Here is a 21,049-nt window from a genome sequence, read left to right as displayed (position 1 = left end):
TTTTGGAAGAAATTATTGCATTTCCCTTTGGGGATTAATAAAGTATTTTTCATTTAATTTCATTTCATTTACAGAGCTTTTAGTACCTCTTGGTGCAAATTAAAAAAACGCTCTGGTGTTAGTACTGGGTTACCAGCTTACTCCGGAAAATGTCATGTTGAGAACATGGGGTGTCAGATTGTTTTGGCAAGTCATAGCTGTTGGAAATCAATATAACAGTGCTTGTAAATGAGTATGTATACAGTAAAACATTAATAATGTTATTTAATATAAACTTTTTAATATTTCAATCGAAGATTCTCCAACTTCACCAGGATTTAATTTTGCAATACTTGCATGTTGTTCTCTAATAAGTCCAGCAGTGGACAGTATAGTATCCAAATCACATCCAGCCGTCATAACAATAAAGTAGAAGAAGAAGAAGAACAGTTGTGCCCCGCCCTTTGACTCACCCATAGCTAAAATGTGTATTTTCTGTTTCTTTTCTGCTCATAGCGCGGTTATTTGACTCCGCTAACTTTACAGCTGTACGAGAGCGTGCTATTGACAAAACGTACTTTTTGGGGTCTTATTTCTTGGTCCGAAGTTTCCTGTAAACGAGACAGATTTCAAAGAGCTAGGAGGCTAGTTAGCATTGGATGATTCCTCAGACGTACGATCCTCCGTTAGCTCTGTGGTCGGCTAGCATATCATAACGTTATGGCGTGATTAATACGAGAAAGTGATTGTTTCACGACGTTGTAATTTCCGATAAGTCAGCACGTAGCAACGCGATGGCACATATATAATACTAAAAAATCTGGAGGTTTAGCTTTTACACAGCTGTCTGGCGACTTAGTTGGACTAGCTGTTGAGCTAAAATTGACGTTAGCATGGCGTCAGATACGAGTGACACCGAAGAGTTTTATGATGCTGCAGAAGACGTGAATTTTTCTCCATCTCCAAAAGTGTAAGGAAACGTTTAAATAGCACTATACACATTGTTCTTCTTTGCCTTTTTTTTTTATTTTTTTTTATTATGTCCCACATTTCTACTCAATGGTAGCTAAAGTTAAATTAATAAAATACCTCTTTTCTATGATGCAACATCAGCTATTTCTCATACACAATACTTTATTAATAATGCTCACAATGCAATTTACTTAGAATCCATACACGGTTTTGTCATTTCCCCCACAATACTTAATGCCAAGAACTTTTTGTTGTAAGAACAGGAAGAGCCTACTTCCAACACCAGTCACATGATGTTTTTACTGACATTTAGGGCGAATATAATAAGGTGTGGGAACAGGTGTTTCTAAGCAGATCTCCAGTTGCTGGTCAAAATTGAGTTTGTTAAAATGGCATTTTAGAAAAAGAAAGAACTACCTACTGGGTTGTCATTGTGGGTGCTTGAGGTCTAAATCCGTTAGAAGAGCCCAGGAACTTACCATGAGAAGATAAAATGACATAAAAATCTAAAGAAGCAATAACATTTAGTTGTTTTTAAGATGTTGGGCTTTGTGAATGGGTTAATTTCATTTCAAACATTTCTCCGTTTCTTTTCAGGTCACCTGCAAAGTTTATCATTCCTTCACCTCAGGTGTGTTTGTTTAAACCCAAGCACTGTTGCATTGCTGCCGTAATGATTGTTCCAATTTCCGCTTGAAAGCAGAGGTCACTAAAACCAAGCATTTTAGAGGACTCCTTTAAATAATCATGTTTTATGTTTATGAAGTTTTCCCAGATATACTGATTTTAGTTGAAAAATTAAAAAAAAATCTAATTAGTGAATAAATACTAGTCATAAAAGTAGTCATCAGGATTACACCTGTGAAATCAGGGTGCTTCAAATATGAAAAGGTTAGGTTAAAATTTGGTGGACTGATGAAACTTAAATTAAATATACTTACAGACTGTTGAATGTTTTGTTAGGTGCAGATATTTTTCTTAAAGTAGCTGGTCTACATTGTTTAATGCCTGTGTATATTCATATGTACATTTATATTTAATAATTTTTGTTTAATATTTAACAGATAACAAGCAGTTCAGTAAATGATATGCAAGATGTGCCCTGTGCTGCTTCTGAGACTCAGCAAGATGATTCCCTACAGGTATAGTTCTTGTTATGTAATTTCATATCATCACAACAACTGTACATGACTCTCAATACTGACTCATTATTTTTTTAAATTTTATTTTAAATCCTTATTTTGGGGGATGGGGTGCTGCAGTCTACTGCAACAGTCTAATTTTCTTGTAAATATGAAGTTTATAATTTATGCTTGTACAATTTCCCATTGGAGTTTTGTGAAAGAATGAAAACAGTAAATTTGTAAATATTTTGCGTCATCATATTTTCACATTTTTTTGTTTGATTTTTGTAAAAGAAGAACAAAAGTATGAGTTTTAAACAGGCCAGGGGTCAAACTAAAACCTGTTTTGTGCTCTGGTTTTATTGTTTGAGTGCTTCTAGTTTTCATGTTCTCTATGAAAGACAGGAAAAATTAAAAGACCAAATGTGCCTCTTTAGGGTAAAGCTAAACACGACAATTTGCAGAGTAGTTGCTATATAGTCTATGTTGCTGTTGCATTGATTCTTATTTTCTCTTGTTCTTAGATCATCGATAGCATCATCGAAGAAAGTCAAAAGGAGATTGTTGGGGAGGTGGCTCAGTTGTTAGATCAACTACATGTAGACGACAGACCAGAGCCAGAGCCTCAACCTAAGGAAGAGAACAGTGATAAGGAAATTCCTGTGGAAAAAACAGCACCGGTTGTTGGACCTGAACTTGTTAAGAGGTCAGAGGAACAAGAGAGGAGTGTAGCAACAAATGGAGAATGCGCTTTACTTGCTCCTGAACCCTCGGGTCCCCCAGGACCATCAGTTGTGTCTGAAGAACACGCATCTGGACAACCTCCGGACATAACCAGCACCATAGGACAGAGCCAGCCCGACAGGGCGAGTGTGGTAGCAGGAGTCAAACAGGAACAGAAACCTGCAGATATCTTAGACCAGGTTCCTTTAACAGATAGGCCTGCTGTCTCGGACTCCCCTGGGCCTATGAAACCCCCACGGCAATTTACAGTAGAGCCAGATATTGTAGCCAGCACGAAGAAGCCTCCTCCCTCACGCCCGCCTCCTCCCAGTGGGGGTCCTCCACCAAGACCTCCTCCTCCGTCTTTACATACCTTACCATCCAAGAAATCACAGGAGTGTCTGAGGCCAAGTGGACTGGAAGGTAGAAAATTCACTATGTAATAAAAAGAAATCAAAATGTTTTATTTGAGATTGATTTGAGAAAAAAAAATGCAACAATCTTTAACACATTACAGAAACACATTGTTTTCACGTGTTTGACATCTCACAGAAGGAAACAGTCATTGGAGCAGTTGCAGTTTTCTGAGCAGTTGCAGTTTTGCTCTTGGTTTGATCATACAAGGGAAAGCATGAATAACTTACTTGCATGTAGTCACCCTACTAGTAATGTTTTAAATTGATGATGGTTTAAGTGATTGAAATGAACTAAGTGGGTGTGAAAATATTTTGTCACACCAACATTTATGGTTCACTGCTGTGGTTGAACATTACGCATCTTCTGTTTTAAATTAAAAGCTGTTCAAACAGGTAGATGTAGCAAATATTTTTACAAAAACAAAAAAAATCATTTTAGCAGGACACTCCTTATTTTGGATTTTACAAGCATATTGCATTAACAAATTATCTAATGCTTTTTTTTCCTCTTTATTTCACAACACAAGAGGCTGTGCACCTAGAGTGAATTAAAGGAATAACCTTAACTCTTCTCTCCAGTCATGATGGACTCATGGTTATAATGTATAGTAAAGCTGTTAGTAGTTGTTGTTTTGGGACCACTCAGTGGAAGGTGTCATGTTTTTTTTCTTTTTTTTTTTTGAGAAATTAGAGAAAGCTGACCAGTTTTTCAGATCAAGTTGTGTGTCATGTCCAGTGTCTGCAGTTGGTGCAGTCAGCTGTGATTCTCTGGAGCCTTCTGGCCTGGTGTCTCCTTGCAGCACAGTTAGGAACCTCACTAAAGAGCTCCAGCATTCCCTGGATCTGGCTAGTGCCACAAGTGGGGACAAAGTAGTGACAGCACAGGTAGGTGAGGCTGAGGGCTTCACTTTTTTTTTTTTATGCGATTAGCCAAAGATGTTAAGATATTATTAGTTGTCTAGCAGTTTCCTTAATAGTCGCATTCTTTTTTTTTTATTTTACTTTTCTTTCTTTAGGAAAATGAAGATGAACAGAACTCATCTGAGAGTGGAGGACAAACTCCAGGTCCTCAGCGTCCACGATCCAACTCTGGTAGAGAGTTAACAGATGAAGTGAGAATCCTGCTTTTATTTGGCTTGAATTGTAGCCAAGAATGAACTCTTTCCACATTTGTTTGACCACTCTGCTTTGTAACAAAAACATGTGTATAATCTTCACACAGGAAATCTTGGCTAGTGTGATGATTAAAAATTTGGACACCGGGGAAGAGATTCCTCTCATTCAGGCAGAGGAGAAACTTCCTGCTGGAATCAACCCCCTCACTCTGCACATCATGAGAAGGACCAAGGAGTACATTACGTAAGCAGAAAACAATCTCTCTTTAAAGTCAAATAATGTGCTGAACAACACCCTCATAAGTGTCCAATTCACCTGAGTATCAAGTTTTTGGAAAAAAGGTTTTGGTGTGGATTGAACTGACACGAATAAAATATCTGTTCGTGTCTTGTTTTGTAAAAACAAATGATTCATTGTATAGAGGAAACTGATGTGTTTAATTTTACCCTTCTAGGAACGATGCTGCCCAGTCAGATGACGATGACAAGTCTCAGGCTCCACTGACAGACACAGATGGAGGAAAACTGAAGCAGAAAACGTAACATTTCTGGAATTGTTTTTTTTTATATTCTTTCTGTTTTTGTCACTTGATTGAATTTAAAACGAGGATTTGTTTTTATATATATTTCTACTCAGAACTCGACTAAAAAAATTCTTGGACAAGTCTGTAAAGAAGGCCAAGCATTTTGCGGAGGAGTATGGTGAGAAGGCAGTCAATAAAGTGAAAAGTGTGCGTGATGAAGGTAAAAAAAACCCAAAACAAACAATGGTTATTTCATATTGAAGCAACTATAATTCCATGTATATAATTTCTTCTTAATGACAGAAAGACATTGAACTAGACTTCTTTGAATTTTGGCACATAGTGATGAAACTGTAATCCGCCTGCTGCTAAAGCAGAGTTCAGATAATCTTGTTTATGCTTTTTGTTTGGATTGCGCTCAGTGTTCCACACAGATCAGGATGATCCTTCATCAAGTGATGATGAGGGCATGCCATACACCAGGCCTGCCAAGTTCAAGGCAGCTCATAGCTTCAAAGGTCCCTTTGATTTTGATCAGATTAAGGTTGTACAAGACCTCAGTGGAGAGCACATGGTAAAATCATTTTAATCCATTATGACTCATTTAGATGATTATTCAGAATGGTTGTATTACAGCATCTTTGTCTTGTTCCTCAGGGTGCCGTCTGGACAATGAAGTTCTCTCACTGCGGGAGGCTGCTGGCTACTGCAGGCCAAGATAATATTGTTCGCATCTGGGTCCTAAAGACTGCCTTTGACTACTTTAATAATATGAGGTTAAAGTACAACACTGAGGGTATTATCATTAGTAACTCAGATTTTTATGCTATATCATGACATGAGAAACACTCACTATGCAACAACACGCTATTGTGTAATAATATTTTGGCTCTTCTAGGTCGAGTTTCACCTTCACCGTCTCAGGAAAGTTTATGTTCTTCTAAATCTGACACTGACGCTGGGGTAAGAGGACAAATTATATTTCATATTAATCACATTTCATTTGCGATTTCCATGGTCGTACCATGAAAAAGAGAGCTTAAAGATATAAGAATTGCATGGTTTTAATTGGATATTTTAGCTCTTAATAATGGGAATATTGGAACGTTGTATAACACAGTAGCTTGACTCTTTTATTAAATCATTGTACTGGTATTTTTAGACAAGCTGTATTCCTGAGGACCCAGATACCGAAGACAGAAATGCCCCTTTCCGTCAAGTCCCCTTCTGCAAATACAAGGGCCACACAGCAGATCTGTTAGACCTGTCCTGGTCCAAGGTGATTGTCTCACTACTCTCTCTCCATACACTCCAGACTTATTACAACCCACGCCTGCCTTTTTTTTGTGCCTGCCTAGAACTTCTTCCTGCTTTCATCGTCCATGGATAAAACGGTTCGATTATGGCACATATCCAGGAGAGAGTGCCTCTGCTGCTTTCAGCACATTGATTTTGTCACAGCCATTGCTTTCCACCCCAGAGTAAGTTGAGTCAACTTGCATGACTTTTCTAAGCACAAATCACTCATCTATTCATTCTGGCTCCTGTCTGTGGGCTTGTTATTCTTTTGGTTTGTTGTTGTTAAATAAAAACTGTATATAAATCTCTCCTTGTTGTTGGGTAGGATGACAGATACTTTTTAAGTGGCTCTCTGGATGGAAAACTTCGTCTTTGGAACATTCCAGACAAGAAGGTGGCGCTGTGGAATGAGGTGGACGGTCAAACTCGACTCATCACTGCTGCCAACTTCTGCCAAAATGGGAAGTATGCGGTCATTGGCACCTACGATGGCCGTTGCATCTTCTATGACACAGAGGTATCTTCGCTCTACTTTATCCTGCTGAGACTCCGCTTTATCACAAGAATTGAAAACTGACCGTTGCTTTTGTGTCGTTCATCAGCGCCTGAAATACCACACTCAAATTCATGTGAGGTCTACCAGAGGAAGGAACAAAGTTGGGCGCAAAATCACTGGTATTGAGCCTCTGCCGGGGGAGAATAAGGTAACTACTTAACTCTACTAATATTTCTACAGATTATTTGATGTTTTTGCAATAAACTGTCAAATCTAACCTGCCTCTACAGATCTTGGTGACCTCAAATGATTCCCGCATTCGTCTTTATGACCTGAGGGACTTGTCTTTGTCCATGAAATACAAGGGTTACGTCAACAGCAGCAGCCAGATTAAGGCCAGCTTCAGGTGAGAATGGTTTCTTATCAAATTTAGCATTTCAAGCTAAGTATAAATTATTTTTCTCTGGCAGGGAAAAGTAAATGTATGAGATGCAATGTCATAAATTGAAGAAGTAAACTTTTATGGTTACAGTTGTCCAGTAAACACTCGTTTTTTTCAGTGTTGCCCAGTGTTTTCTCCATTTTACTGATTCATTTGCTACTTCCCGCAGCCATGATTACTCCTTCATAGTTAGTGGCTCAGAAGATAAGTATGTGTACATCTGGAGCACTTACCATGACCTGAGCAAATTCACATCTGTCCGGCGGGACCGCAATGACTTCTGGGAAGGGATTAAAGGTAACAGTGCTGTGTTCAGTGATAAGCAGCATTCAATGCAGTAACCGGTTTGCTCCATTTGCTTCCTCAGATTGCATGATTACTAAAGCATTATTTCTTCTGCAGCACACAACGCAGTGGTGACCTCGGCCGTATTTGCACCCCATCCGGCCCTCATCGTTCCACAAGAACCTGGAGCAGAAAAACCAGAAGCTGACCGTAAGAGCCTGGACTCCACGGAGTCGGAGACGATACCATCAGGTATGTGCATGTGCTGCCAGTCAGATTTTGTGGTATGGTGACCCTTTTCAGAGGTGCAAAGTTGCATTGTTTGTTTCTTTGCAGGAGCCCTGAAAACAGACCACACTGAAGTTCTTCTTTCTGCTGACTTTACTGGAGCCATCAAAGTTTTCATCAATGTCAAAAAGTACTGATCGACTCAGACGTCCTCAACTCTTCACAAGCCTGTCAGATATTAGTCCTGATGATGGCCGACAACCGTCAGGAGTATTTTTAGATTATCCCCAAATACCTAATGGTTATTTCTTTGAGGCAAAACTGCAGATTAGGGAACAGATGTGAGAGACTACAAAATGGACAAGATGTGATTCCTTGTCCCATTTCTATTTTTTAAACTTTCATACCAGGTAACTGAATGGTTTGGCATTTACTAAATCCAGAAATGCCAAATAAGTGGTGTGAGCAGTTATTCTGTTCAGATGTGTGTAATTTTATATCTGTATGGTCAAGACTGAGTATTCAGTAGCTAAAAGGATGTTTGCACCAGTATGGGCACCTTAACTTGTTTCTTTGGCTCTTGTATTTCAGAAAATCAGTTCTCATTAGAAACAAGACATTCTATTGTCTAAAGTTTTTGTTTTAAGACTCATCACAATTTGTTTCTGTCTGGGTGGATTGAAATCTCATTTACAAATGACTTTTGCCTCAAATCTTTCTTTCTTATCCATCTGTAGCCTTTCTCTAAATAATACCACACATTTCAGCAAACAACAGCTAAACCACAATACAGATCAGTGTACAGTCTAATTATGGCTGGGTGTCTTAATTTCCCAGAAATACTGGCTTAAAAGTACTTTTGATACATTTTTGTTCAACTAAAGCACATTTCACCACAATAGTACTGTAAATTAACTGTAATGTTGCACACTTACTGCTTTTGTAAACTAAAAACTATGCTTTATTCCTTTCCTCAATAAAAGTGTTCTTAAACTACAAATGTTCACGCTGTTCAACCCTGGAAATTTATACTATTGCCAACACTTCAACAGAACAAATACCTGTCCTATTAATTTACTCATATTATAAACACAAAGATTTACCACCAACAGGTGATTTATTTAGTGTCAGAAACTTGCAGCAACATTTCTGGAAATCAATTTAAAAACATGAAAACAAAAATATATATAATTAGTTACAGCGTTCAAACTTCATAATAGAAAAGGATGTTAAATCTTGCATGGATAGTTCACGTTGGGACCAAGAGAACAGCCGTTTATCTGCTTTTAAGGAGCGCTGCAGGTCATAAATTGGACACCAGCAGGCCAACGCAGCACAATAATGGATGACAATGTTCAGAGTTCAGTTAGTGTTTGCTCTTCTTTGATTTCTTGTGTGAGCGATGAGGTGACCGTGACCTGGATTTGCTGGTCTTCCGATTTGGGGATGGTGATCGGGAACGCTTGGACCGCTTTGGAGACCTTGTCCTCCTAAACAGACAGGAAATAGAATGACTACAAGAATATTAAGCACAATGAATAATTTCCTTCAACCAAAGCATTTGTTGCACTTGCTTTGAAGGGGAGATGCTCCTTGATTTTCGTGACTGGTCATCGGGATTACTGCTCCGTCTTCTGTCCCCCTCATTTCTTTTGCTTCTTTCTTTATTTTTCTTGTCATCCTTTGGCCTGTCTTTGGACTTGGATCTCTCACTCTTTTCTTCATCTTTTTGAAACTCCTATAAAAAAAATCTGGTAAATACACTTCATTTCTTTGTTTTTTTTTTTTGGACTGCCTTGTATAAAAAAAGAAAGAAAAAAAACCAAAACTGTATGTAAACAGCACTTGTTTGTAGTTTCTTTGCAAGAGGTTCTACTTGGTTAACATCACACCAAGTAAAGACATCCTGAAGTTATTCATAACCTCCCGGAACCGTGAATATACATAATTCCAGTTAATTTACCGTAGTAAAAACTTCGTATTTTGCTCTAAACTCCACTGAAAACTGAGGGGGAAAAAAAACAACTAATGATAAATATGTTTGAGAAGGCACAAATTATATTGGGGGATAAAAAAAAACAAACAAAAAAACTGTAGTTAAACTTTTCTTCCCTATAGATTGCACACATTCAAATAAATCTAATCTCACACTGGCCTGCGGCCCCCTCAGCTTTATTAAATATATCTGACGTAATTGACAAACATTAACCGGAGCATTTCTGAAACTTTACCTGTGTTTGTAAAACAAAGCTTTAAATGATTGCACAAATAAAAAAGCTTCACTCACAGAAATGGTCCATCAACCCACCTTCTGCAGCAGTTTGTTTCTGTAATGCTCCACTTGTTCTTGTATGCTCATTCCCGACTTCCTCTGCCTTTTGCCAGACTCCAGCTCATCTTGGATCTTCATAACCTTTACCTGTGTCATGCACATCACATCAGTTCTAAACATTCACTGATATACTCACATTTATTTTGATAATTTAACAATGATAATTGAGACCCTCTAAGTTTTTAAAAGTCAAATTTCTACATGCCCTTTATGCATGAAATACAGAATATTACCTCTGCTAATAAATAAATTAGTTAAGAAAAAACTGGAATCACCACTACTGGATTTAGTTTTTCCATTTTATATACATGTACATTCACATGTAAACATACCCTCTCTCTCTCCATCCATGATAAAAAGCTACTTGAACAAGTCTAAATATGTAAATTAGTCTAAACAAAAAAAAACCGAAAAAAAAACCAAAACATGTTTACACCTTAATGAGCTGTTGTACCTGAACGATTGACAGGAATATGGCCACACTAAGAGGGCTGATAGTTGAAAAAGAATTGCATGTCAAAGTGTCAGGACAGAAAACTGAAACCAGTATGTCTTGGGGGGGGGGGGGGGGGGGGGGGGGGAGAAACAAAGCCCAATATCAGTAACGGGAGAAAATGAGGAGAAACAGAAGCCAATCTTTGTGACTGATGTGTGATGAATCAGCAGAAGGAAATGGAATGGAATATTTGGTAGGGCTGCTCAATTATGGCAAAAATTATAATCACGATTATTTTGACTGAAATTAAGATCTTGATTATTTAACACGATAATCCTTTTATCTTTAACAACATGAATTTTTTTTAACATTAAACTGTGACTTTTAAAAAAAGGTCTTTGGATTCCATATATTTTAGAAGACAAACAATTAGCATGAAGCTTTGTCTTGACAAAGTGCAAATACTGATGTAAACTGAATAGATAAATATAAGTAAAGATTAAATAACGCTGTGCGTCGTGATTTCGACTCGGCGTCGGGCATTATTACCGTCTAACACACGGTTACGAGTTTAATCCGCTTACACCATGGTCCCACACAGTAAATATTTCATAGCAAATTTGTATTTTTTCCTACAACATTTGCTGAAGTATAGGAACTATTTCATGTTGGCCTGGATGTACGTTTTATGCCAAACAACCGCTGTCAAGCTACCGCGCGTTTCTCTGATTAACCTGTTAAAAGACAGCTGATCTGAACCAGCTGATTAACACGTTGCTATGGTGACGCCACATAACGGAGGGATATTACAGTGATTTAACTCGCCGAACTACATGTGCATTTATACAAAAAAGATGCAGCCAGTTCTCACTGACAATGGTATAAACTATGTTTAGGTGAACTTCCACAACCTACTGCAGTTATTCTACATTGACCTGCAGCCGGAGCCGACTGAGACTGGCCGCCTGGGAGGGCTTTAGGACGGGATGGACTCCCGCTGCTCGTTCCTTACAGTAACTGCAGAACAATATGTGCCTTCAAATCAGTCACCAAAACACCAGAAAAGTCTCGAATAACTCCAGTAAAAGTTGCTAGCTTTGTCACTAGTCACTTTTAACAAAAAAAAGTCGCCAAGTTGGCAACAGTGGCTGAATGAAACCAAAGCGGCTGTGGGAGGAGTTTACAGCACAGCGCTGCAATGCCAGAGACGCTCAATTAACAACTGAAGACAGCAAGAGAGGAAACTGCTAAGAGAAAAATAATCGCACCCTTTTATTTTTATGATCGTTGAAAAGTCAGATCGTAACTGAGATAAAAATCCGATTAATCGCCAAGCCCTAATATTTGGTGACCATTAAAGTCACATTTCAGGATGTTAATGCTTTCTACTACTGAGTAAAGGGCCAAATAACATATTTTAAGAAAAGTCACCAACTCATGAGCAGGAAACTGTTTTAATCACAACTTGTGAAAACTGGTGGTTAATAAATTTTTTTCCCCCCTGAATTGAACCCTTTTCTAACATTTAAAAACATTTGCTGTCATTTATGTTAAAAACAACAACAAATGCAGCCTAATGAACATAGGGCGAGGAACGAGTTAAATTATTTCTCCTGTTGTACTCTGTAATCTGGGCTTAATATTTATTTGGATATTGAAGTTTGACTTTAAAAGAGAGGATGAACTGGCCAGCAGGAAAGGCGTCGTGTTTCTGTCAAAACAAAAACCCTTACCTCCAGCTCCCTCAACCTCTTCCTTTTACTCTCGGACATTTGAAAACTTCTGAGCGAACTTTGGAAAACTGCACTGTCGTAGTTTGGCGAGCTGCAAGAACCAGCGCTACTGTCACTCTCTGAGCCCTCATCTTCATCCTGCGAGTTGCAGCTGTTGTTAAGAGAAAAAGATGTCAGGATTCATACGGTTTCATTAAATACTTCCTTTTTTGTTCATTGTTAAAAATGCATAAAAATGCAACTACTTGGGCCTTACCTAACGTTAACTTCTTCGCCGTCTTGCTTCCCTGCATTGGCCCTCTTGGACTCGGTTTTTGCTGGAGAGACAGGAAAATAATCAGCAGGATCTTCTGGGGTCATGCTGATGATTAACTGCATCTTTACATGTCTTACCTTGAGAAAATGTCTCAGTAGCACTGGTCATCTCCCATTTAGACAAAGGCATTCTGGGTAGAGGTGCACTGCTCTCAACTGATGTGACACAAATACACTTTGTTAGGACAAAAACACATCACTTAAATCAATCTAGAGTTACATAAAGATTGCTGTATGACTCCATTATTCTCTGCATGAAGAGATAGGATTTGCAGTTTTCTTATGATCCACTGAGAGGAAATTAAACTATGGACTCAGGTCAGAAAGAGAACTTTGATACTGTATGTGATGTAGACCTACAGGGCATCCCATCTATGTCATCTGCAGCAACACCTAGGGGCACTCCATCTATGTCATCGACAGGGACTCCATCCAGGGGGTCCCAACCCATTGGGCAGCCATCTATGTCATCCACAGTTTTGTCCAAAGGTAAACCATATAACAATCGGCTGTCCAGTGGCGCACCATCAAGCTCACAGGATGTTTCCTACAAAGAGGAAGACAAATCCACGTCCATTAAGGGATATCTAGTTCCATTATCCAGTTGTATTTTCAGTCACAGGCTGTTAATATTGTTCAAATGGCATTACGAAAAGACAGCACTGCCTGTAATGAGGAGATAAGCTCACCTCTGCGGTTTCTGTTACCTCCTCCCCTACTTTGGCAAAGCCCAGAAAGATATTTTGAAGGTGGATTAGATAAGGCTCAGGATATATGGCCCAGTCTTCCCATGCTCTAAAACAATTCATGACCTTTTGCTGCAGAGATAGGAGGCAACAACAACAAAAAAGTTATTTTTCTTTGTTCAGTTTTGTGCGAGTGTCCTTGTGTGGAGCCCAATAATTTATACGATTACCTTAAACTGTTCCGCCTGCAGCCTTGCTTGTATGTTTTTATGTGCTGCATTAAGGTCACCGAATATCTGTGGTAACTTTGTTTCAAAACTGAAAAGACAGAAATATTCAAAGACTGAAGGAGAAGAAATAAAGACGTTAGTGCAGAAGATGCTTCCACAGGAAGTTTCTTACTATTTACGATAATAGGATGCACCAGCTACTTTGGCAGATGAGTTGTGTAAGATATCTGACACAAGATACAATCTGGAAATCTGCCAAAGAGAAGACAAAGAAAACCAGCTATGATGTCAGCATGCGTTAAATAAAATTAAACTATTTCATAGCGAGATATAAATAAAGCAAACTAGCCTTCATCTGAAGAGGTGTTTGAAGCAAGGAAAAAGAGTCGCCGATGTGTCCCACGACTTCCTCTGCTGCATCTGCTCGGTCGAGACAGAACAGCATGGCATTGGCTATGTCATCTCTGCTTGGAGTGAGCTCTTTCAGAAGCGTCTCCAGCTTCTGTTTGTGCCTGAGTGGTGTTTAAAAAGGAAGAAATTTAGATCAAATAATGGAACAAGGAAAAAAAAAAAGGCTCAGTATCAGCTGGACAGACTTACTCAGTTCTCAGTTGTCCCTTTTTCACCTCCTCCTCAATGACAATGTCTTCCTCTACCATGATGCTTTCTTCACTTCGCTCAGGGAAGCTGCTTAAAATGGGTGGTCGCCATAATGAGCCTCCGCGGAACATTCGAAAATCTGTCGTTCTCCACTTTGTTGGAGTCTCTCCCTGTGGGAAATATAAAGATGGGCATATTAAAGGATTTCAGACTGGACAACCTATTTATTATTAACCCGATGAGATCAACGAGTCAAAGATTTGTATCAAAGAATTTCATGTCCCAGCTTTTAGAAAAAAAAAAAAAACTTTGCTGCAAAAACATACCTGGAGGATAGTGAAGAGTTTCCAGCGATAGTACACGTGATCTTGACTTTTGTTGTCAAAAAGGAACCTAAAAAAAAAGAGGAAGAATATGTAACCTATGTGCCTCTTTCCTCAGTTTATTGGCCAACCTATGACCATGTAAATCGGGGTGACTTGATTTGGTCCTATGATGGCTTCAGTCCTCTACTAACACTCAAATAACAAATCATGCAGAAATTCTTAGACTGTTGGATCTATTTAATTTAAGTCAGATGTGTTGAAGCCAGTACACATTAACAACCTGCAGGGCTGCAGCCTACATAGATACCCTGATATAAATAATACTCACCTAAAATCTGGATTGCTTTTCTCTTTGTTCATTATGATGGCTTCAAACATTGGACCTTCACGCACCACAAACTCTACCATTCTGTGAATACGGAATAATAGATTCCTGTAAAGAAAAACAGGCGGATCAGACTGGACTTCATGCCTTAACCCTCTGTGCACTCATCTACTGTCAGTAATAATATGAGATCTCTAGTGCCTCTTCAGGATGAACTAGTGGCCCATGAAAACTGTTGGCTGACTGTCAGATTGTATTTAGCCGACCATAACAAAATCATTCCACGTCAAAACATACAGTTGAAAAACTCCAAATTCAATTAGATGACAGTACCTGAAACATTGCTGTGTGAAACACTGAAGTTAATGCTTTCTACATGCTACAATCTGCTGACATATTTCAATATTCCTTACACCCTCACCATATATGGGGTGAAATAAAAACCCCAATATCTATTCATGCCTCAATCCGAAGTATATGATTAAACTATTTGACTTTCAATTTTGAAGAAATTCAAGATGCCAAACTATAGATGATGCAAAAATTTCCAATAAGAATGATGAAGTCCATCTACACTATTCAGATACGCCTCCTGACAAAACCACGATACTTCCTGCAGTTATAGTGAAAGAGACTAAAAATCCTTAGTTTTGGACAAAAATTAGAAAACAATTTTGCCACTCATAAGTCACCTTCATGACATTTCAGTAAGAGAATACCCAGAGTATTTTCTGTGGATTAGATCTTTGGAGCCTGAAATCAGACTGAACTCAAACATCTACGTGCTGTAAGCTTGTGCAACACTGCGTCAGATGTACATCTAAAGTTGTTCAAAAATTTCACAAAACTCGCAACTCTGACCTGAGACTTTGAAATCATTCCCGACGTCTCCCGATTGCGGTTATTATTAAATCTATCTGCCTTCTAGCTGTATCTGTCTGCAGTGTCTCAGGCAACCCACGAGAAGCCCAGAGTTCAAAGAAGTCTGAGCCATATGTTAATGGCTCCGACAGTCTTTCACAAAACCTAATAATTTCTAATCATAGCATTGCGTGAAACATGATCAATACTGAGAAACATTTCTAAACGTTCACTAACTTTGAAATACAATGTGTATGTGTGTGTGTTTCAAGTGCATTAACAGCTCTTAAACCTGCCTCAAAGAATATGCTTGGATACAAGATGAGTGCACCTCAGCCTCTGTCCTATAACACTTGTGTTATGACAGCTGGTCAGTCATAGTAAGAAGAGAGTGTGTACCTTTCGCTTGGGATAACCACTTTGACTACGGCTTCGGACAGAGTCTGTTTGTGAAGTCAAACCAAATAGTGAAAATATTAAAAAGTGAGAACTCGTACAAATGAAACACTGCAGGATACATACAGCATAGAAATGACGTAGTTAGTGAACTGGGGAGGGTAACACAGCTTACATTTGCCCCCCCACCAAAAAAAAAACAAAAAACAAAAAGTCTTTACACAGCTAAAGTAATAAATAAGGAGAAAAATCGTCAAGAACTAAAAGATTTCTAGAAAATATTTCTATAAAATAACAACACAACAACAACCCATATGGCAGTGCGAGGGCAGATGATCAAACAGGCATCGTCAAACTGATTCCCAGTTTGGTATAATCAGGGTTTAATGACACGTCTGCATTAATGAATTTTGAATCAGTTTCATGCTTAAGTTTTAGATAAATCCTGCACATTAGCAAAATTATGCAAATTAAGCTTGTGTATTTCTCTAAGGTGGCATTAGCTCTTGTAAGAGCAAAATTTCAAAGTGCTTAAAAGCTCATATCAGTTTATTTTCACATTCTTGCTCACAAGCGTCTCTCTATAAATACAGTTTAACACCCATTACTTGGACATGTGACTTCACCTTGTCAAGTTCGGTTTTGGACATGCCCAGTGGCTTGGTGAAGTCGTTGCGAAATCGATCCCTCGGCTGGGCATTGAAAGGAAGACCAGATGGAGGTGGCGGTGTGGCTCTCACCCCAACCGGTGTGTAGAGAGGCTGAGGTGGAATGCGGGCTGGTTTGCCCCATCCCAGCTTCATTTCAAAGCCCATAACCACTTTCCCTACAATACAAAACATGTTTCTGCGCTCAGATTAACTTTGGGATATGAACCTCCAGTTAAAGCACTGCCATGATGTTTACAAGATGAGTTTCAACTATGTTTAAAAGTCAGCTTTACCATCAAGAGCAGCCATGGCTTTCTCTGCATCCTTCCTTGTCATAAATGCCACAAATGCTCTGTTTGAAGGTCTGCCGCGCTCCTCGCCTGTTCTCGGCCACATAATTTTAACACTGGCCAGGGGACCGTATTTACTAAACTCTCTGCAGAGCATCTCTTCATTCATCTGGAGAAATTAAAACAGATGTGAGAGATGTAAACCTGTCACACATGATGCAACAGTCAGTGCACTCTTGTATACCTTTTGGCTGATGCAGTTAATGTAGAGGTTGGTGGTGATTGGTGCATTCAGGTCGTCGTACAACACTGCACGGTGAAACAGAATTCAGGTTAGCATGAATCCACTTAAGAAAATCAGTGCTGATGCAGAAGTTGAGTTCTAACTTGATCGTCCGGATAATGGCAAGTCCACATCTCCTCCTCCTTCTCCACCAGGATCATTTTTCTTCCTTTTATGTCTCTCCTCACGCTCTTCTTGTATTCTACATTTATTTGCACACAGACACACACAAAAAAAAAGCAGGCTCATGTTGAGGGAGGGAGGGGCGACACACTGACATATTACTAAAACATGATACTGGACATGTTTTCAAAACAGACTTACAGCTTAAGTTCTTCTTTGAACAGTTCGAGATTACTCTTCTTCTTGTCATCTACCTTTTTTTTAAATGCCTGTTTCACAAAAGGGAAAATTCTTGAGCAAAATAGAGATGTGGTGAACTGAAAACACAACACTAAACAGACGGAGTAATAACTTACTGCCTTTTTGCTTTCAGCAGATGGTGAAACATGATGAGACACAGTAGCAAACTTTGTAGTGGGTCGGTACAGTTTGGTTTTCTTGACATCAGCTGCATCTTCCTCTGCAAATAGCATATAACCACCCCTAATTCATTATAACACATTTAGCTAGCAGGTAGGTGCGTTTCACAAACATGTATGAACCTGTAGAATAGGATGAACAGACTAATCACAGTTCCAAAAACAACACTAGCCAGCTGGTTGTGTCTCAGTCTTTCTACCTGGATTCCTATATTTAATTTTTTTCTTTTTTATTACTCTGACAGTGGATGTTTGCTGAACAAAAGTTAGAAGAAATAGGTCCTTACCTTAACATTCCTAGAACAGGTAACTTATAACTTTACATCACATGCAGAAAAGGTAAGATAATGCATCTTCATTCAATCTCAGTTAATTTTTCACAATGTATGCATTGTTTAACACACATTTACAAGCTCTTTTTCATCTGACGTCCCTGTTCAAAGATCCTAAAATCCTTCTTGCTCACCTTCAGTGGCATTCACAATTCCTCCATGGACAAAGGTCTTCACTCTGCCTTTTTCACTGGTGTCAAAAGATGCCAGAAATTCTTCAAAAATCTCTGCTGCCTTTTCTTCTTCCTAGAGTGTCATGTAAATATAAGAGCTATCAGTATCTTCAAGAATGCTTTTTAAAGTATCATTTATATAAGAACCAGTGTTTAGTTAAATGCATTTATGTTATTGTATGGGGATAAACATGTCCCATTATTTTTACAAAGAAATACTGAACAATAGAATCCAGAAAGTGCTTATCCAGTATTAAAGCAACAAGAAAAAAAAACCCTTCATACCTTTTTCTTTCGCTTTTCTATATCTTTTTTTGAGAGCGTTTTCAGTGGTGTAGCCGGTTTTCCCTTTCGATCTGCCATTCTCAAACTGCAAAAAATAAATAGGAAGATAAATAAAAGACTTTTCTTTTGGTAGTAAGAGGTAAGTAACATAGAACATATTACTTAGCAGAAAATCTGGAGATTAAATGTATTTGAGCAACAGGTTTTTTCTTGATTGAAATTACATAAACAAGCTGTAAAACACACACAAAAAAAGATTAAAACTGTTATTATTATTAAACTAAAAGTGCCATGTCCAAAATCAGTCTCTCTCTTTCTCAAATCAAATCTAGTGATATCATTTACAAAGATCATTGAAAAGGGGGGCATTATTAACATTTAGAGGGAACAAAGCAGTCAGAGAAAAACCTGGCTTTTGTTAGCAATCGTGGCTCCTACAACACAATGTCCAGAAACATTCAGCCGATGTCGTTAATGAATAATTAGCATCATAAAAATATCCACATATTGGAGCAGCCCAATTAACCTTTTTAAGCTACATAAGAGTATCCTACTTAAATAGAATATCAAATACACGTTATATAATGGTAAACAACAAGAGTAATCCAGATAAATAAATAAGAATTTGGCATATTTAATGTCAAAACAAAATCTAGACTCTAATGGTCATTCTCCATTCACTGCTAGCTGCAGAAACTCTGCCGAGGATGCAATAACTCTCAAGAGAGCTGCTTAAAACGACTTATATCACAGCCAATTCAGCTTAGTCACATCACTACAAAATATTCTACGGTCCATTGCAAAACCCAGGTGGTTTTAGTCCACCTGAACCACAAATGTTTTTTAGCAGGCCTAGACTGAAATGTTAGCCATCACTTAGCTAACGTTAGCTAGCATCAATATTTAGCTTAGCCACATCTCGCTGGAATCATATAAAAAGTTAGCTAACCTCGGCATTTACACGAATAATGCTGCATGCAGCAAGCATGCCTCCATCATTTGTGACTTTGATACTGCAGTTACTTTGCATATACATGTGCATAATTATTGTTAAAATCTCCTACCTCTAGATTTTCAACAAATACTCTCTTAGCTAGCCGAGGGAACTGTGACTATAACGCCACAATACACGCTTGACCACGCAGGAAATTATTAAACAACACTGCATGCACGCCATTCCATACCTTGAGCAAAACCGTATGTCTTATGTTATTGCTTCACCATTTTTGTAGCGACGGACAAATCTTTTTTTCTGTCACAACGAACTAAACAGGATGCGATAAGATTTCCGATTGGTGCACCTCAGTGAGGACAGGACGCCTGCTCAGTCTGCACGTCATTTAATGAGCCTGTCTCCACTTAACGTTCATATTTATGAGCTATACATTCATTCTCCTTAAAGGATGGAAATAATGTTGTTTTGTGAATTCAAACCGCTTATATGGCAACAACAGCTCCCTCTTTCCTCCCATGTTTTTGTTGTTGATTTGTGTGGCAGCAGAGCTTTCTTAAATGAATCACTTCTGACCTTCCCTAAAGGTTTTTTTTTTTTTTTTTTTTTGACAGGAAGATTTTTTTACCCAGCACTGAAGTTTATCTCCCCCTTCAAAAATGTTACACCACTTTTAATTAAATAAGGGGGAACAGGAAAGTAAAGGGAAATAAATAGTTTTGAACACTATACAAATCTGCATGGATACAGATCTGCACACAGAACATTGAACTATTTGCAGTGAGTTTACTTACATATTATTTTTCAGGATTTAAGTTAAAGACCATGAAGACTCTATGCTTGGAGCTGATCTGGAGCTAACTGAATGCTGCACACGCTACTGAACACAATGGACTATAATGGACACACCATCACAACAATAGTGTGTTCAGTCAGAGGCTTCTTCAGGTAGCTGCAAGATGAAAAATACATGAAGGACCATTCCTTCCAACAACCTAAAACCTAAAACAATGTTCTAATTTCATGGAATATTTTTCTTTTCTTTTCATTCGATTTGATTAGATAAAAGACATCCATTAAATGTTATTAATTGCTTGAGTGATGATGTACAAACAAGATTGTGTCTATTACACAAAGGAGAGACAGTTAGACACCACAATAATGATTCAGCTGTGCACTCAACACCGTTTATTGTTTATTTGTTTGTTTATTGCCAGTGGTTGGATCTATTGAGAGAAAATTGATCAACAGATATATGACATTTTTTTTACTCACGTGGGAGTCACACACACAACCTTCATACCATGAAAAAAAAACCTAGTAAAAGACATTGTTGCCAGTACAAGCTTTACAGCGAAATAAACAGAATTAAAAACGAGGACAGTGATGATGTAGATTGCTTTTATCCTCATATACAAAGACAACAATACAAAAGACACTGACATAATTTACAAAAACAATACCCTAAGTGAAATACATTTTTTAAAGATCTTTTACCTAAAGCTTTCTGAATGGAAGTAGGGTTTATTTAGAGAAGCGCAGGAATGATATGTATTGTGCTGCTTAATGAGAATAAATAGTCAAACTACATTTGGGTTCACTCAACACAACTTTAGGTGTGTTTGTTTCAATCAAAGACCAAACATGAGGACATCTAAGACAGAGACGTGTTTGGACTGATCAGAGAGGGGGCACTCAT

The 21,049-nt window shown here is 38.3% G+C and overlaps 2 protein-coding genes across 2 annotated transcripts; one reads left to right on the top strand and one right to left on the bottom strand.

Annotated features, from left to right (window-relative positions):
- The first annotated feature begins 422 nt into the window (after positions 1–422).
- wdr44 (WD repeat domain 44) lies at positions 423–8,573 on the top strand. Its single transcript, XM_079247852.1, has 20 exons — positions 423–949; positions 1,549–1,582; positions 2,016–2,093; positions 2,600–3,221; positions 3,951–4,099; positions 4,231–4,326; positions 4,437–4,573; positions 4,785–4,868; positions 4,967–5,073; positions 5,276–5,427; positions 5,511–5,649; positions 5,752–5,816; positions 6,016–6,132; positions 6,212–6,334; positions 6,478–6,669; positions 6,755–6,856; positions 6,939–7,054; positions 7,260–7,387; positions 7,493–7,627; positions 7,712–8,573. The coding sequence occupies exons 1-20, from the start codon at positions 873–875 to the stop codon at positions 7,798–7,800; spliced, it is 2,742 nt and encodes a 913-aa protein (XP_079103978.1). The 5' UTR covers positions 423–872; the 3' UTR covers positions 7,801–8,573.
- Positions 8,574–8,732: 159 nt separating this feature from the next.
- On the bottom strand, positions 8,733–19,709 carry LOC306761651 (U2 snRNP-associated SURP motif-containing protein). The gene is made up of 24 exons (XM_079247913.1): positions 19,583–19,709; positions 18,399–18,483; positions 18,075–18,186; positions 17,546–17,649; positions 17,391–17,458; positions 17,171–17,268; positions 17,028–17,092; positions 16,787–16,952; positions 16,470–16,669; positions 15,847–15,890; positions 14,590–14,694; positions 14,262–14,328; positions 13,936–14,105; positions 13,685–13,847; positions 13,508–13,587; positions 13,336–13,423; positions 13,109–13,237; positions 12,780–12,966; positions 12,498–12,575; positions 12,361–12,421; positions 12,105–12,255; positions 9,912–10,022; positions 9,178–9,341; positions 8,733–9,093 (listed from the first exon to the last, which is right to left on the bottom strand). Exons 2-24 carry the CDS (start codon positions 18,474–18,476, stop codon positions 8,970–8,972), a joined length of 2,613 nt encoding a protein of 870 aa, XP_079104039.1. The 5' UTR covers positions 18,477–18,483; positions 19,583–19,709; the 3' UTR covers positions 8,733–8,969.
- Positions 19,710–21,049: the final 1,340 nt, after the last annotated feature.

This window comes from Telmatherina bonti (assembly GCF_933228915.1).
Source record: "Telmatherina bonti genome assembly, chromosome: 10".
Taxonomy (NCBI): domain Eukaryota; kingdom Metazoa; phylum Chordata; class Actinopteri; order Atheriniformes; family Telmatherinidae; genus Telmatherina; species Telmatherina bonti.
This window is presented reverse-complemented; position numbering and strand designations above follow the sequence as displayed.

Coding starts and splice junctions, on each gene's coding strand:
- wdr44 (XM_079247852.1), top strand. CDS start 873: ATGGCGTCAGATACGAGTGACACCGAAGAGTTTTATGATGCTGCAGAA. Junction 2,094..2,599: donor AGCAAGATGATTCCCTACAG/GTATAGTTCTTG, acceptor TCTTGTTCTTAG/ATCATCGATAGCATCATCGA. Junction 4,869..4,966: donor GGAAAACTGAAGCAGAAAAC/GTAACATTTCTG, acceptor ATTTCTACTCAG/AACTCGACTAAAAAAATTCT.
- LOC306761651 (XM_079247913.1), bottom strand. CDS start 18,476: ATGGCAGATCGAAAGGGAAAACCGGCTACACCACTGAAAACGCTCTCA. Junction 12,256..12,360: donor GGCGAAGAAGTTAACGTTAG/GTAAGGCCCAAG, acceptor TCTTAACAACAG/CTGCAACTCGCAGGATGAAG. Junction 9,094..9,177: donor AGGAGCATCTCCCCTTCAAA/GCAAGTGCAACA, acceptor CTGTCTGTTTAG/GAGGACAAGGTCTCCAAAGC.